Source organism: Hyla sarda, chromosome 1, assembly GCF_029499605.1.
Source record: "Hyla sarda isolate aHylSar1 chromosome 1, aHylSar1.hap1, whole genome shotgun sequence".
In the NCBI taxonomy this organism is placed as follows: Eukaryota; Metazoa; Chordata; class Amphibia; order Anura; family Hylidae; genus Hyla; species Hyla sarda.
Window position 1 is genome coordinate 157,151,176 of NC_079189.1, and position 15,816 is coordinate 157,166,991.

A 15,816-nucleotide genomic window follows, 5' to 3' on the forward strand; every position below is an offset into this window, starting at 1 on the left:
GCTTGAAACTATGAAACTGACCTTGGATAGTAGAATAATGAAGCTTTTGTAGAATAATGAGAATGTGCTACATTAAGAAAGATTTGTAAAAGGGGCACTGTGATTGGTAATAAAACTACCTATGCATCATGAGCCACCAGTGTTCCTTAGCCAATGAGCTCACACTCTGAGTGTTTCCATATAAAAGGGCTGTAATCTATTTTGGGTTATGATTTTCTTCTGCAGAGCTGTTTTTCTGCATGTAGTAGAACATCCACCTGTATCGATACATGTGCATTAAATCTGTCTGATAATCAACACAGCTGGAGTTGACTGATCACAGGGAGAAATAGATCCTTACAATATGGAGTCATACATTTATATTCATTGACATATTCCAATATAGTATCTCTAAGAAAACTCAAACACTTTACATACAATTTTCGGGTGATGCTTTTTGACACCTTCTTGAATACTGGCACCACATTTGCTATGCACCACATTTATCCAATGTGCTTACCATTACAAAAGTATTCTAGCTTTGACAGATACAATGTTTTTCCAGAATGATTTTTGTTTATGTTTTGCATATATATATATATATGTATATATATATATATATATATATATATATATATATATATAATTATATGAAAGTCCAATCACAGAAAAACTCATTCATTAGATGGAGGATGAAAGAATTTGTCAAACCCCAGTGAATCCTCGTAGTTTAATGGGGTACACCCCTGGAAAACATTTTTTTTTTTTATCAACTGGTGCCAGAAAGTTAAACAGATTTGTAAGTTACTTCTATTAAAAAATCTTAATCCTTCCTGTACTTATCAGCTGTTGTATGCTCCTCAGGAAGTTATTTTCTTTTTGAATTTCCTTTCTGTCTGCCCACAGTGCTCTCTGCTGACACCTCTGTCCATGTCAGGAACTGTCCGGAGCAGGAGAGGTTTGCTATGGGGATTTGCTCCTACTCTGGACAGTTCCTAAAATGGACAGAGGTGTCAGCAGAGAGCACTGTGGTCAGACGGAAAGGAAATTCAAAAAGAAAATAACTTTTTATGTGGAGCATACAACAGCTGATTAGTACAGGAAGGATTCTGATTCTGATTTTTTTAATAGAAGTAATTTACAAATCTGTTTAACATTCTGGCACCAGTTGATTACATTTTTTTTTTTCCAGGGGAGTACCCCTTGCACTAAACTTTGCCACACTAGTGATATTTTGTGATCTGTAATGGCAGATTTCAGTTATTGCTGTCGAAGATTTAATGTGAGACATGACCTCGAGACGGCGTGAGAGTTTCTTCAAAAAATCTCTGTATTGGCGCTGCCTTAATGGATTCACACGCGGAGTTGAATTCAGGTACAAGTAGCGTGCATTTTATTCATACATGCAACAAGTACAGGAGAAAACAGAAAGATGCATTTCGAGGGTATGCTCCCTCTTTTTCAATTGCAGTTGAAAAAAAGGGAGCATACCCTCGAAACGCGTCTTGCTGTTTTCTCCTGTACTTGTTGCATGTATGAATAAAATGCACGCTACTTGTACCTGAATTCGACTCCGCGTGTGAATCCATTAAGGCAGCGCCAATACAGAGATTTTTTGCAGAAACTCTCACGCCGTACCACTACCAGCCCCCCAAGAGGAGACCGGTCATCTCTGCAGGCTGCAGCCAAGGATCCCATATCGCTACCCGGCATCTGAAGGAGTGATATGCATGAAACCAAAGTTCACATAAGGTGAGCACATCTCTTATCTAAGGGCTCTGGGAAATCTAGCCCATGGAATTACGTGAGACGCTGCCCTCCATTTTTTCTTCTGTTCCCCTTTCTTTACGACCTCGAGACGGTTCTGTGAAAATTTGTATTTTTTTCACTTGCTGTCAGATGCAGTGGTTGGTAATACCTGTAAAGTTGTTATTCCACACAACAGACCGGCACCCTATCAATACAAGCCAAGATCACTAAATCTAGGAAGAAGCCCAGATCATCAATTTGTCTTTTTTTTTTAGCTTATGGCATTGTCATCCAGAATGACAGCCTTTACAGGTCAACCATGAAAAACAAGTTGTTCTGAAAACTGGAAACTCGATTGTATGGCCAACGTAGTGTTGGACTCCTTTTCTTACAATGTAGAAGAAACAATGATCAATACGCTACAGTGAAGATCATATGGATTAAGATTCACTCATAGCAATGGAAATGACCCCATCGTCTGCAGGATGTCCCTTATCGCTTTTATTTAAAACCAGTCCACCTGGATCAAAAAGGATTTACCAGTCAATGTGCATCTGATTATCGAAAGCTTCTAATGTGGAACATTCATAGGGATCAGTGATGGACTCTTCACCGCCACATCTGCTCTAGAACCCTTCTCACAAGTCCGAAGTTCTTCATCACTACAGGTTTATGTGCAGAGGTATATGCAGAATAATAAGATCCTTATATCATTTATCTGTACATGCAGAATTGGAACTAAACAACTTCCCAGTAATCCAGGAGTGTGTATACAATGTAGATGACTTACCTTGCTGGCAGGCAGATAATACAGAGACAGCAGCAAGAAGTACAATGTCAGAAGCCATGTTATAGAAGAGAGTGAAGTAGAATGTAAAGGGGAGCGGACTGTCAGCAATCTAAGGCCCACCCACCACTTCCGTTCTATACATTAACTCCTACTCTGCTGGAATGCACTATGTTTTACAGTTGCTATAGTTCCTTTAGGGCAGTGGTCTCCAACTGTGGCCCTCCAGATGTTGCAAAACGTCAACTCCCAGCATGCCCGGACAGCCAACGGCTGTCCGGGCATGCTGGGAGTTGACGTTTTGCAACATCTGGAGGACCACGGTTGGAGACCACTGCTTTACAGGAATGGTAGCACAATTTAAAGAGTAATTCTCCCAGTTGTGAAAAATAAAAAGAAGCAAACTTTCTTTAAAAGTCTTCTTATGATAACCTATAGGAAAAGTTATCAAAACCTGTCCAGAGAAAAAGTTGCCAAGTTGGCCATAGCAACCAATCAGATTGCTTCTTTCATTTTGCAGAGGCCTTTTCAAAAATGAAAGAAGCGAGCTGATTGGTTGCTATGGGCAACTCAGCAACTTTTCCTCTGGGCAGGTTTTGATAAATCTCCCCCTATATTGTTTTTTTGAATATGAAAAGATTAATTTTTATTTGGCGCAAAGTGTTATCACTAAAATAAAATATTTGTACATGAGTCCAATAAGAAATATTGATTATTTCCATACATCAGTTATACTGCACTTAGTGAAAGAAACAGTTTTTTTTTATTTTTCTTCTATCGCACATGTATGTTGTACGAGTCTGTAATATGACACTGATAGAAAGCTATGGCCCCATAGTTTACCTTTGTGTGCCTCAGATTTCCGGCGTAGCTTTTTCTTATTATAGAGGTTTCTCCCATAGAGTTTCCTACAATGTGGTGTCTCACCGAGGTAGCATACACTGGCACAAATAACAAACCTATAGGAACTCCAACTGGGGCTATGCAGGTTCCGTGCATGTAGCTTTGTAATGTGCATTACACTATTTAAAATGGTTTTGCCACCATGGATACTTATGCCCTGTCCACAGGAGCTCCTATATGAATGGGTCAGTAGGGCGCATTATTGACCATTGCTCCATTCATGCCAAAAATGGACACGTGCTATACTCAGCTATCTTCAGCACTTCCATAGAAAACAAAGAGCTGTGGTTGAGTATTCACACTGCCAGTCACATTCTCAAGGTTGGACCCCCTTCCTGTGATCAAACACTCTATTCTATAAAAGGTGTCCATACTGGCAAAACCCATTATAACCTTTAAATTTGCACTGTCAGATATGAACACTTTTGATATGTTGTAAAGCATGCAAAACCAATAGGTTTTGCAATTGCTTTCATTCGAAAATTTTCAGTATTTCATACTGAAAAAGGCAGTCAAACAACTGCCCCCCCCTGCCTGCTTGGACACATACTAGTCCTGCTGTGTCCATGCATCATCACCTATGTCATGGACACACTTCCTTGATTGACAGCTGTGAGCACAGGGCTAACAGCTGGAGGAAAAATCCTCCCACTCTCAGCTTGTGTCCCACTACTGTCAGTGAGGACAAGCTGGGAGTTGTAGTTTTGCTAATGCTAGGGGAGATGTGAGCAGACAGCATACTGAGGGAGGGGGCGGAGACCGGCACAGTGAGGCCACGCCTCCTCTCTGAGAGGAATTCAGACAAGTGAGCTAAATTAAAAGTGTAATAAAAAATAAAGGTGCGATACACATAAAAATTAGATGTATATGGTCAGGATTAGGTACTGAGTGATATATTTTAAAAAAATTGGTTGGATCTGACGGGTACGCTTTAACTGAAACCTAACCATGATCCTCCCACTCTCAGCTTGTGTCCCGCTACTGTCAGTGAGGACAAGCTGGGAGTTGTAGTTTTGCTAATGCTAGGGGAGATGTGAGCAGACAGCATACTGAGGGAGGGGGCGGAGACCGGCACAGTGAGGCCACGCCCCCTCCCTTTGAGAGAAATTCGGACTAGTGAGCTAAATTAAAAGTGTAATAAAAAATAAAGGTGCGAGACACATGTGAGCAGACAGCATACTGAGGGAGGGGGCGGAGACCGGCACAGTGAGGCCACGCCCCCTCCCTTTGAGAGGAATTCGGACTAGTGAGCTAAATTAAAAGTGTAATAAAAAATAAAGGTGCGAGACACATGTGAGCAGACAGCATACTGAGGGAGGGGGCGGAGACCGGCACAGTGAGGCCACGCCTCCTCTCTTTGAGAGGAATTCAGACTAGTGAGCTAAATTAAAAGTGTAATAAAAAATAAAGGTGCGAGACACATAAAAATTAGATGTATATGGTCAGGATTAGGTACTGAGTGATATATTTAAAAAAATTATAATTTGGTTGGATCTGATGGGTACGCTTTAACTGAAACCTAACCATGATGGCTTTCTAATATTATTAATATGTCAGATTAGAATATAAATAAAACAGGCTAAACAATACAAAGTGATACTACTTTTATTGCTTGTTCTGAGGTTATAGACATGCATTGAATATCTTTCAGAAAATAGGATGAAACCACTAGCACCTCTTAGAAAGTATTAGGGAACCACAGAGGCCGGAGCTACAGTTTTGCCAACACCACAAACACCATACACTTAATGAGAATAGATAAATTGTTAGGGTATATTTATGAGCACCAGCTTTCTGCAGCCATCCCATTCTGTTAAACTGGGTTTGCAGAAATCCATACGCATGCCATGGGAAAAAAAAAAAAAAAATACCAGATGTATAGAACAGTCTTTTCAGAAAGTTCTGCCATTAATCTGCTGCATGTGAATATAAAGCTACCCATACACATGTGATTTAGGTTTTGCAGGTGTCATCAATTTTAATGGGAGTTGCTGATAAGTTGATGTATGGAAGCGTGCTGGGTAAGAATAGGATGTGATGTATTTTTCCTGAACTTTACCAGAAGCTTGACACTTATGCAATAGAAAAAATAAAGGGGACATCAGGAATTACTATATGCTATGCAGCTGTCTGATAAGACAATATAAACTCTACATTGGTATTTGGGAACCTTAGTTCTCTTGACCAGTGGTATTGTTCTCTTGTGATTCGTTTGAACTTTCTTAATAAGTTGCATTTTCAATGTTGATTAATTGACATCTTTGTAACTGTCTCACATATAAACAATACATACAATGTAATCTTCAAAGAGACACATGGTATAGCGTAAAAATGTTGTGTATTGCGCAAAGATTTGCGCCTTCATGCAAAAAGGTATCGTTGTTTTATAGGTTACCAATGCAAATCACAGCTGGAAAATTGTTCTGCTACAACACATTTGTTATTTAAAAAAAAAAAGCTATACCATGTGAAAAGGCGCCAATTTTTTTGTGCAAAAACACAGTTTTTACGCAATTTGTGCCTAAGGCTGCCTTCACATCTCGGTTTTACACAACGGGTGCCGGATCCGGCTGGGGGAGGGGCAAACCGTGTGCTCCAGTACCCCAGCCGGACCAGGGCTAAACTCCATTCACTTTAATGAGCCGATCAGAGTCAAAGTATACTACGGTTTTAGGTCCGGCCACAAAACTGGATACGGGTCAAAAATGAGCCGACCGGAGTCACCGTTTGACTCCGGTTGGCTCATTAAAGTGAATGGAGTTTAGCGCTGGTCCGGCTGGGGTACAGGAGCGCGCGGTTTGCCCCTCCCCCAACCGGATCCGGCACCCATAGTGTAAAACCGAGATGTGAATGCAGCCTAATATAGACAACAAAATTTGTGCTCACAATAGAATTTACACTTGCCATTGCTGAATAGAGCACAGCCAGATGCTGGTGTTCACTGTTGTAAACTTTGTTGCCCAGGTGTCAGGGGCTCTACTGGGAAATACAGGATGTACCATGCTGTACCAAAATATGGAATGTCTGTACATACATGAACAATTCTTCGGAATTATATTAAATACAATTAATAAATATTATCTGCATCAGTGGCTACCAATATACAGTGATTGAATAAAACCACCATAAAATGACTGGATAATTATATTGTACTGTTTCTGTAAAATAATGCCATACTATAACTAAATAACACCAACTTAAAGTGACCGAATAATTCTTTCAAACATTTTTTAAAAGATAACACTAAGACTAGGTTTCCACTTGTTTTTTTTAACACCTAGAAAAATGCCAGCAAAAATGCCCTTCGGCTTTTTTTTTCTAAATTTGTAGGGTACCAAAAATAAATAAATAAGGATGCAGTAGGGATGTAAAAAGAATGTACCCGACAGAGGGACCTAAAAATGTCGCCAACAATAAGGAAAATGTAGAAAATGGCCATTTAAATGTAAAAATAATATATTTTTTATAATTAATTTTGTTAATTTTTTTTACTAGTAATGTATTTTAATAATGTGTTTAAAAAAAGCGTGTCTTTTAACTTTTTTTTTTTTTTTAGGTAGTACTACTACTCCCAGCATGGAACACACTGTTCCATGATGGGAGTAGCAGTCCCTGTACTAATAGACAGATCGCCCCGGGTGTCACTCCTGACACCCGGTGCGATCGTCCTATCTATTGCAGAGATGCGGAGAGGCTCTATACAGCGCTCGCATCTCTGCTCTGAACTCCGGGCCAGCCAGTGATGTGAATAGAATTCATATTTTCCACCCCGAGTGGTGATTGGCCAGATGGTGGCAGCCAATCCCCGTTCTCAGCGGGAAATATGAATCAGTGATGTGAATTTATATTCACATCACTGGCCGGCCAGAATACAGAGCAGAGATGTGAAGCGCAGGAAAAAGCCGCTCCGCATCTCATGGATGAAAGATGAAGTACGATCGCATCGGGTGTCAGGAGTGACACCCGGGGCAATCTGTCAATTAGTACATGTACTACTACTCCCATTATTATAACAAATATATTATTTTTACATTTAAATGGCCCCTTTCCAAATTTTTATTATTGTCGGCTACATTTTTAGTTCCCTGCCTTAGTTCCCTGCCTGCTCACATAAATTGATCCCTGTTTAAAAATTAATAAAAATGTTGTTATAAAAAAGATACATTTCATTAAATACATTTTTTCCATCACTATTGTATCTTTTTTTATTATGTTTTTTTAAATGGTACCCTACGAAATTTTAGTTAAAACCAAAATGGCGTTTTTCTTGGTGTTTTTTCGCTCCCATAGACTTCTATGGGAGGAAAAAAACAAGATTTCCCTTAAAAAAAACGCCAAAGTCTCAACAAGAAGTAATTTTTGGAAAACTGCCAAGGGGCCAAAAATAGCTGAAAAACGGCAAAAGGATTAAAAAAAAAAAACACCAAACTAAAATACGCCAAGTGGATATGGCATTTTGCAGTTCCCTATTGACTTGCAACTAACATCTGGTCGCAGCGTTTTTTCAAAAAAAAATACGCCATGCGGCAGAATGGGCGTTTTTATTGGCATTTTTGCAAAAAATAAAAATAAAAAACAAGTGGAAACCTAGCCTCACACTAGTAAGGAATACCAAAATTACCATGATACTGTTAGTGAATACATCTATATACTTTTTGAATCAACCTGTATATAAACCGGGAACAGAAAGAGAGAGAGTTTAATTTCTGCAGAAAAAAAAATGGACTTTACTATACATGGAGCTATGGAGCAGGGAGATAAATGCTGTAATGGAGGGGTAAAGTGAGGACTGAGGACTGCACAAACACTAGAGACTTGTTGGCAGGGCAGCTGTCTTAGGGCACAGAGTTGGAGGGGGGCAGAAAAGCCTGAATCCCCTACTGCTGGCACTGGAATTAGATCAGATCAAGGTGCCCCCTGGGAAAGTGACATGAGTGATGGTGAGTACAATGTATGCATGTATTGCTCCTGTTCTTCACCGTGGCGCAGCACTTACACTGCTAGCCACATGCAATGGCATCATCTCAACGCGCGTGGCTTGCTAGTCAATTGTGAGTTAAATTTTTGTGGGTTTTTTAATTCTTTTTAAGGAGAACCTAATCTAAGTACTGGGGGCTTCCCTAACTATCTAAGTACTGGGGGCTGCTTTACCTATTTAGCTACTAGGGGCTTTCCTACCTATCTAACTACTAGGGGCTTCCCTACCTATCCAACTACTGAGGCCTTTCCTACCTAACTAACTACAGGTACCTACACTACCTATCTAACTACTGGGGCTTCCTTGCCTAGCTACCTACTGGGAGCATCTACCAAATAAGGGGTGTCAGAATTACCTACCTACTGGGGGATTCCCTACCTATCTTCTGAGGGCATCTATCCAATTTGTGGGAGGGGGGAATTACCTACATACCTTACCTACCTACTGAGGGGATTTCTCTCCTAGTAAATAGGCAATCCACCCCTACAAGGTAGTTACCCCCAGTAAGTAAGCCTATTTATTAGGGACAGCTACCTAATAGGGGTGAAATTACTTACCCACCACTTAATCCTCCTACCCTTTGCCCCGACACACTTACCTACAAGCTTATACTATGCAGAACATAAAGGGAGACATTATTATTTGACACACTATGGGTGAGGTAAAGGTTTGAAATGCTCTGTAAAGGTGAGGAGCGCCCCTTCGCCTGTGTAGACAAAAATCCTAAAGAAGATGTCATCTGTATGTCTTACACGCAGATGTTTTCATAAGATACACCATACCATGGTTTTTGGTACCTCTAGTTTCATACTAGTCAGCCTGATCATAGTCCAAATTTTTCCTCCAAAAAGAACCACAGGATCAGGCAGGTGCTTGGATCTTGTTAGGAGCAAACAGTTTATTTACCCACAATGCAACGCGTTTTGCTGTAGAGACCACTTTTGAGATTGGAGAATTCCCCTTCTCTATATACCTTTACCATTGTTGTGCTTGGCTGAGTACAACCCCCGCGGGTGAGCATATTTCATTATCGTTCACCGATTCTTTATATATACGGTATCGCACTATGGAGCGATTTCCTTTGTTTTAGCTGATCATAGTCCTAGGACTATGCTGATACACGATCTGAATCCTGTTCACAATCTCTTCCAAAGTCTTTGGGTGGACTTCTTCCATGACATAAATAGAAACATGGTTTCCAATTAATTTACCTAAGATTAAATGCAGTTTATATGTGGAGTACATTCACCATATTTATTATGAAGGTTTTGCTGTACTATTCCAATAGATCCAATTATTGCTAATTCTTTTTGCTTCAATTTTGCTTCTCGCCATCTTATGTCATACTATATAATCACATTTCAAAGCTGTCTCTTGAAAATGAAAGCTGTGCTGTGATTGGATGCTATGGGCAGCTATGCTCTGCCTTCTTGACACTTGGCAGAGAAATAAAGAGGTAATTATATAGGTTTGGCAACCACCAGGAAACAGTCAGTTTGCTTTTATTCCCTAACAGCCAGCTAACAAAAATACAGCTGACAGATTTCCTTAAATGTTATGGCTGATCAGTGTATACATTATATGCTTGTTCACAGATCATATAGGAATGTATTAATAAAGCGTCTCTCTCTCCGCAGCGCCCCGGACGGTCCCGCTGACCGGGAGCGCTGCACTGTCATGGCCGTCGGGGATGCGATTCGCACAGCGGGACGCGCCCGCTCGCGAATCGCATCCCAGGTCACTTACCCGTTCCCATCCCCTGCTGTCATGTGCTGGCGCGCGCGGCTCCGCTCTCTAGGGCGCGCGCGCGCCAGCTCCCTGAGACTTAAAGGGCCAGTGCACCAATGATTGGTGCCTGGCCCAATTAGCTTAATTGGCTTCCACCTGCTCCCAGACTATATCTGATCTGTGCCCCTGCACTCCCCTGCCGGATCTTGTTGCCTTAGAGCCTTGTGAAAGCGTTACTGTGTTTGTCCATACTGTGTACTTGACCTCCTGCTATTACCTTATTGACTACGATCCTTGCTGCCTGCCCCGACCTTCTGCTACGTCCGACCTTGCTTCTGTCTACTCCCTTGTACCGCGCCTATCTTCAGCAGTCAGAGAGGTTGAGCCGTTGCTAGTGGATACGACCTGGTCACTACCGCCGCAGCAAGACCATCCCGCTTTGCGGCGGGCTCTGGTGAAAACCAGTAGTGACTTAGAACCGGTCCACTAGCACGGTCCACGCCAATCCCTCTCTGGCACAGAGGATCCACCTCCTGCCAGCCGGCATCGTGACAGCAGATCCGGCCATGGATCCCGCTGAGGTTCCCCTGCCTTATATCTCTGATCTCACCACGGTGGTCGCCCAGCAATCCCGACAGATCGCCCATCTAACCCACCAGCTGTCGGAAGTGTCCACCATGGTGCAGCAACTTCAGTCGCAACTTCTGCCTCTGCTACAGCAGCAACCATCTCCTCCGCCAGCTCCTGCACCCCTTCCGCAGCGAGTGGCCACTCCTAGCCTCCGCTTATCCTTGCCGGACAAATTTGATGGGGACTCTAAGTTTTGCCGTGGCTTTCTTTCGCAATGTTCCCTGCACTTGGAGATGATGTCGGACCAGTTTCCTACTGAAAGGTCTAAGGTGGCTTTCGTAGTCAGCCTTCTGTCTGGAAAAGCCCTGTCATGGGCCACACCGCTCTGGGACCACAATGACCCCGTCACTGCCTCTGTACACTCCTTCTTCTCGGAAATTCGAAGTGTCTTTGAGGAACCTGCCCGAGCCTCTTCTGCTGAGACTGCCCTGCTGAACCTGGTCCAGGGTAATTCTTCCGTTGGCGAGTACGCCATACAATTCCGTACTCTTGCTTCTGAACTATCCTGGAATAATGAGGCCCTCTGCGCGACCTTTAAAAAAGGCCTATCCAGCAACATTAAAGATGTTCTGGCCGCACGAGAAACTCCCGCTAACCTGCATGAACTCATTCATCTAGCCACTCGCATTGACATGCGTTTTTCTGAGAGGCATCAAGAGCTCCGCCAGGAAAAAGACTTAGATCTCTGGACACCTCTCCCACAGTCTCCATTGCAATCTGCGCCTAGGCCTCCCGCCGAGGAGGCCATGCAAGTGGATCGGTCTCGCCTGACCCAGGAAGAGAGGAATCGCCGTAGGGAAGAGAATCTTTGTCTGTACTGTGCCAGTACCGAACATTTTTTGGTGGATTGCCCTATCAGTCCTCCACGTCTGGGAAACGCACGCTCGCACCCAGCTCTCGTGGGTGTGGCGTCTCTTGATGCTAAGTCGGCTTCTCCACGTCTCACGGTGCCTGTACGGATTTCTCCTTCAGCCAACTCTTCCCTCTCAGCCGTGGCCTGCCTGGACTCTGGTGCCTCTGGGAATTTTATTCGGGAGTCCTTGGTGAATAAATTCCGCATCCCGGTGACCCGTCTCGTCAAGCCACTCTACATTTCCGCGGTCAACGGAGTCAGGTTGGATTGCACCGTGCGTTACCGCACGGAGCCCCTCCTAATGTGCATCGGACTTCATCACGAAAAAATTGAGTTTTTGGTCCTCTCCAATTGCACTTCCGAAATTCTCCTTGGACTACCCTGGCTTCAACACCATTCCCAACCATGGATTGGTCCACAGGGGAGATCAAGAGCTGGGGTACCTCTTGTTTCAAGGACTGCCTTAAACCGGTTCCCAGTACTCCCTGCCGTGACCCTGTGTGTTCCCCTGTATCCGGTCTCCCTAAAGTCTTTATGGACTCTGCCTGCCATAAGAAGTGCCTCTCCCCCCTCCCAGTCCAGTCAGGCAAGCCTCGGTGCCTCCTCATGGCCCCCGTCCTGGTGTCACACTGCCCCGTGCCAGGCCTCGCCCTCTGCCCTCCCTCCCCATTCCCACTCCTGCTGTACTGCCTGCCGTTGAGGAATCCCTCCATTCTTTCCCGGTGTCCTCATCCCAGGGGAGGCAGTTACCGGACAAAGAGAAGGGGAGACCTAAGGGGGGGGGTACTGTTACGCCTAGCGCTCCGGGTCCCCGCTCCTCCCCGGAGCGCTTACGGCGTCTCTCTCTCCGCAGCGCCCCGGACGGTCCCGCTGACCGGGAGCGCTGCACTGTCATGGCCGTCGGGGATGCGATTCGCACAGCGGGACGCGCCCGCTCGCGAATCGCATCCCAGGTCACTTACCCGTTCCCATCCCCTGCTGTCATGTGCTGGCGCGCGCGGCTCCGCTCTCTAGGGCGCGCGCGCGCCAGCTCCCTGAGACTTAAAGGGCCAGTGCACCAATGATTGGTGCCTGGCCCAATTAGCTTAATTGGCTTCCACCTGCTCCCAGACTATATCTGATCTGTGCCCCTGCACTCCCCTGCCGGATCTTGTTGCCTTAGAGCCTTGTGAAAGCGTTACTGTGTTTGTCCATACTGTGTACTTGACCTCCTGCTATTACCTTATTGACTACGATCCTTGCTGCCTGCCCCGACCTTCTGCTACGTCCGACCTTGCTTCTGTCTACTCCCTTGTACCGCGCCTATCTTCAGCAGTCAGAGAGGTTGAGCCGTTGCTAGTGGATACGACCTGGTCACTACCGCCGCAGCAAGACCATCCCGCTTTGCGGCGGGCTCTGGTGAAAACCAGTAGTGACTTAGAACCGGTCCACTAGCACGGTCCACGCCAATCCCTCTCTGGCACAGAGGATCCACCTCCTGCCAGCCGGCATCGCGACAGTGAAGACTATTCACAGGCAATGTCATGTTTCACTTGTGAAGAGGATTGTGGTATCAGACTCTTTTCCATATAAAAAAATGAAGGTCATTAATTATATATATATATATATATATATATATATATATATATACAGATGCAAATCAAAAAATGTTGCAGTATCTTGTAATACCTTTTTTATTTGACTAACAGCATTTTGTAGAGACAAGCTTTCGGGACTCCTCCCTTTATCAAGTCTAAAGCAAATCTAAGCTCACAAGCAGAAGACACAGGTTCCAACACAAATATGCAGGGGTTAAGACAATAGATGTGGAGAATTCACACTAAGATGGGCCATAAATTGTCCTGCTATAGGAACATAGACTACATAGATAAGGATGAGAAAAAGGGGAGAGGGAGGGGGGAGCAGGGGAGAGACTGGTAATTAAACAAGTGAGATACAAAAGAGAATCCAGTACAGGTTATAAGAAATTTTGATAATGTATCATTTTGGCTTCAAATGTCTTTCTCTCTTGTGTGTTTTTGAAGTTCCCTCTCAGTATCCTGATTGTAAGATCATGTATGGAGTGGCCTGATTGGGTAAAATGATGTCCAACTGGGGTGCAGTAGTCATTTTCTTTATGGCGGTTGATGGAATGTCTGTGTAGGTTCATCCTTTCGTTGAGTTTCCGTCCGGTTTCCCCAATATAGCATCCCATGTCACACTTGGTGCATTGTATCATGTAGACCACATTTGGGGATGTGCAGGAGTATAGTCCCTTAATGTTATATGTCTTGTTGTTGTGGGTGGCTTCCATCTTGGGGCAGATATGTTGGCAGAGTTTACAGCGAGGTTTGGTGCAGGGTTTGGTCTCATTCTCTGTGTCTGTTCTTTCTGTAGGTAATTTTCGGCTGACCAGCTTTTTTTGTAAATTGTGTGGTTGTCTGAAGGCCAAGATGGGAGGTTCAGGGAAGATTTCTTTTAGCATCTCATCTTCTGCCAATATCGGCTGCAGGTCCTTGATAATATTGCGTATTTCCTCAAGGACTGGAAATATAAATATTTCACATTATGAACTATCCAACTCTGAGAGATCTGTTCTCTCTAAAGGACTATCATTCTGTCCAAGCACTAAACTAGATGACATAAAACTATACTCAGACTTGGAAGTATTTTTTAGGAGACTAAGACTAAAAGAGTACTTTCATAAAAAAGAGGACAGTACTACAACAACCCTGGATTACAATATCAAGAAAAAGAATTCAGATTTTACTCCATCACCAGGACGCAACAGCAAACTGGACAGCTACATTGCAAGTTTCAGACTAAGAACAGCATCCCTGGTCAAAAAACACCATTATAAAACCAACTACAATCTCTCAAAACTAGAAACAGACGCCATCAAAAACATAAGGAATAATCAAACAATAACAATCAAACCAGCAGACAAGGGAGGAGCAGTAGTGATAATGAACACTGATGATTACATCAAAGAGGGAAACAGACAATTGTCAGACACTACATACTACAAGAAACTGATAGAAGACCCCACCAAAGAATACACCCTGGAATTGAAGAAATTGATTGAATCCTTCCCAAAAGAGTCACAGAAAGGATTAGAGATACTCATACCCACAAATCCCATAACAGGGACATTCTAGATGCTTCCAAAAATACACAAAACTGGGAACCCAGGCAGACCAATAATAACCGGTATGGACACATTAACAGAACAGATCTCTGGCTTAGTAGAAAACCTATTAAAGCCCTTTGTGAAAAACACCAGCAGCTTCATACAGGACACCACTGACTTTCTTAACAAACTTAATCCGATTACAAACTTGCCTGCCAACTCCATATTAGTAACTATGGATTTAGAATCCCTATACAGCAACATCCCACACAGAGATGGAATTGATGCCTGCTCCCTGTTCCTCTCATCCCAAACCCACAATCGGAAATACAGCCCTGGAGTCATCACTAAACTAATAGAGTTCATCCTAACACATAACTACTTCAGTTTCAACAGTGACATATATCTACAAATGATGGGCACTGCAATGGGGACCAGGATGGCACCACAATATGCCAACCTATTCATGGCTGACCTTGAACAACGATATCTAGAAACACAACTTCACAAACCCTACAGATACTACTGTTACATTGATGATATTTTCATCATTTGGACAGAAGGAAAAGAAAAACTCAGAAAGTTTCATGATGCCTTTAACACATTCAATCCAACTATCAAACTCAAAATGGACTTTTCTACAGAAAGTGTGAACTTCCTGGACACTACTGTCACAATAAACAGGAACACACTACAAACATCCGTATACAGAAAACGCACAGACCGATCCAGCTATCTACATAAATTCAGTTTCCATCCATCACACACCAAGAAAGGCATCATATACAGCCAAGCTACCAGGTACCATCGCATCTGCTCCAACCCTGATGACAGAGACCTGCACCTACAAACACTGTCTGAGAAATTCAAACAAAAAGGATACAATCCAAGGACAATCAATAGGAAAATACACTCCGCCCTTCAAACACCACGGGAACACCTGCTACAATACAGAAAGATACAACCATTACCACATGTACCACTGGTAGCCACATACAATCCGGCCCTTGAGGAAATACGCAAAATTATCAAGGACCTGCAGCCGATATTGGCGGAAGATGAGATGCTAAAAGAAATCTTCCCTGAACCTCCCATCTTGG

The 15,816-nt window shown here is 43.3% G+C and overlaps 1 protein-coding gene across 1 annotated transcript in view; it reads right to left on the reverse strand.

The window, feature by feature from the left end:
• MGST2 (microsomal glutathione S-transferase 2) overlaps window positions 1-2,639 on the reverse strand; it is a 67,595-nt gene extending 64,956 nt beyond the window's left edge. The window contains exon 1 of the mRNA XM_056551748.1: window positions 2,519-2,639. Coding sequence (XP_056407723.1) covers window positions 2,519-2,576 — 58 coding nt within the window. The 5' untranslated portion in view covers window positions 2,577-2,639. The remainder of the gene's footprint in view (window positions 1-2,518) is intronic.
• Between the last annotated feature and the right edge of the window lie 13,177 nt (window positions 2,640-15,816).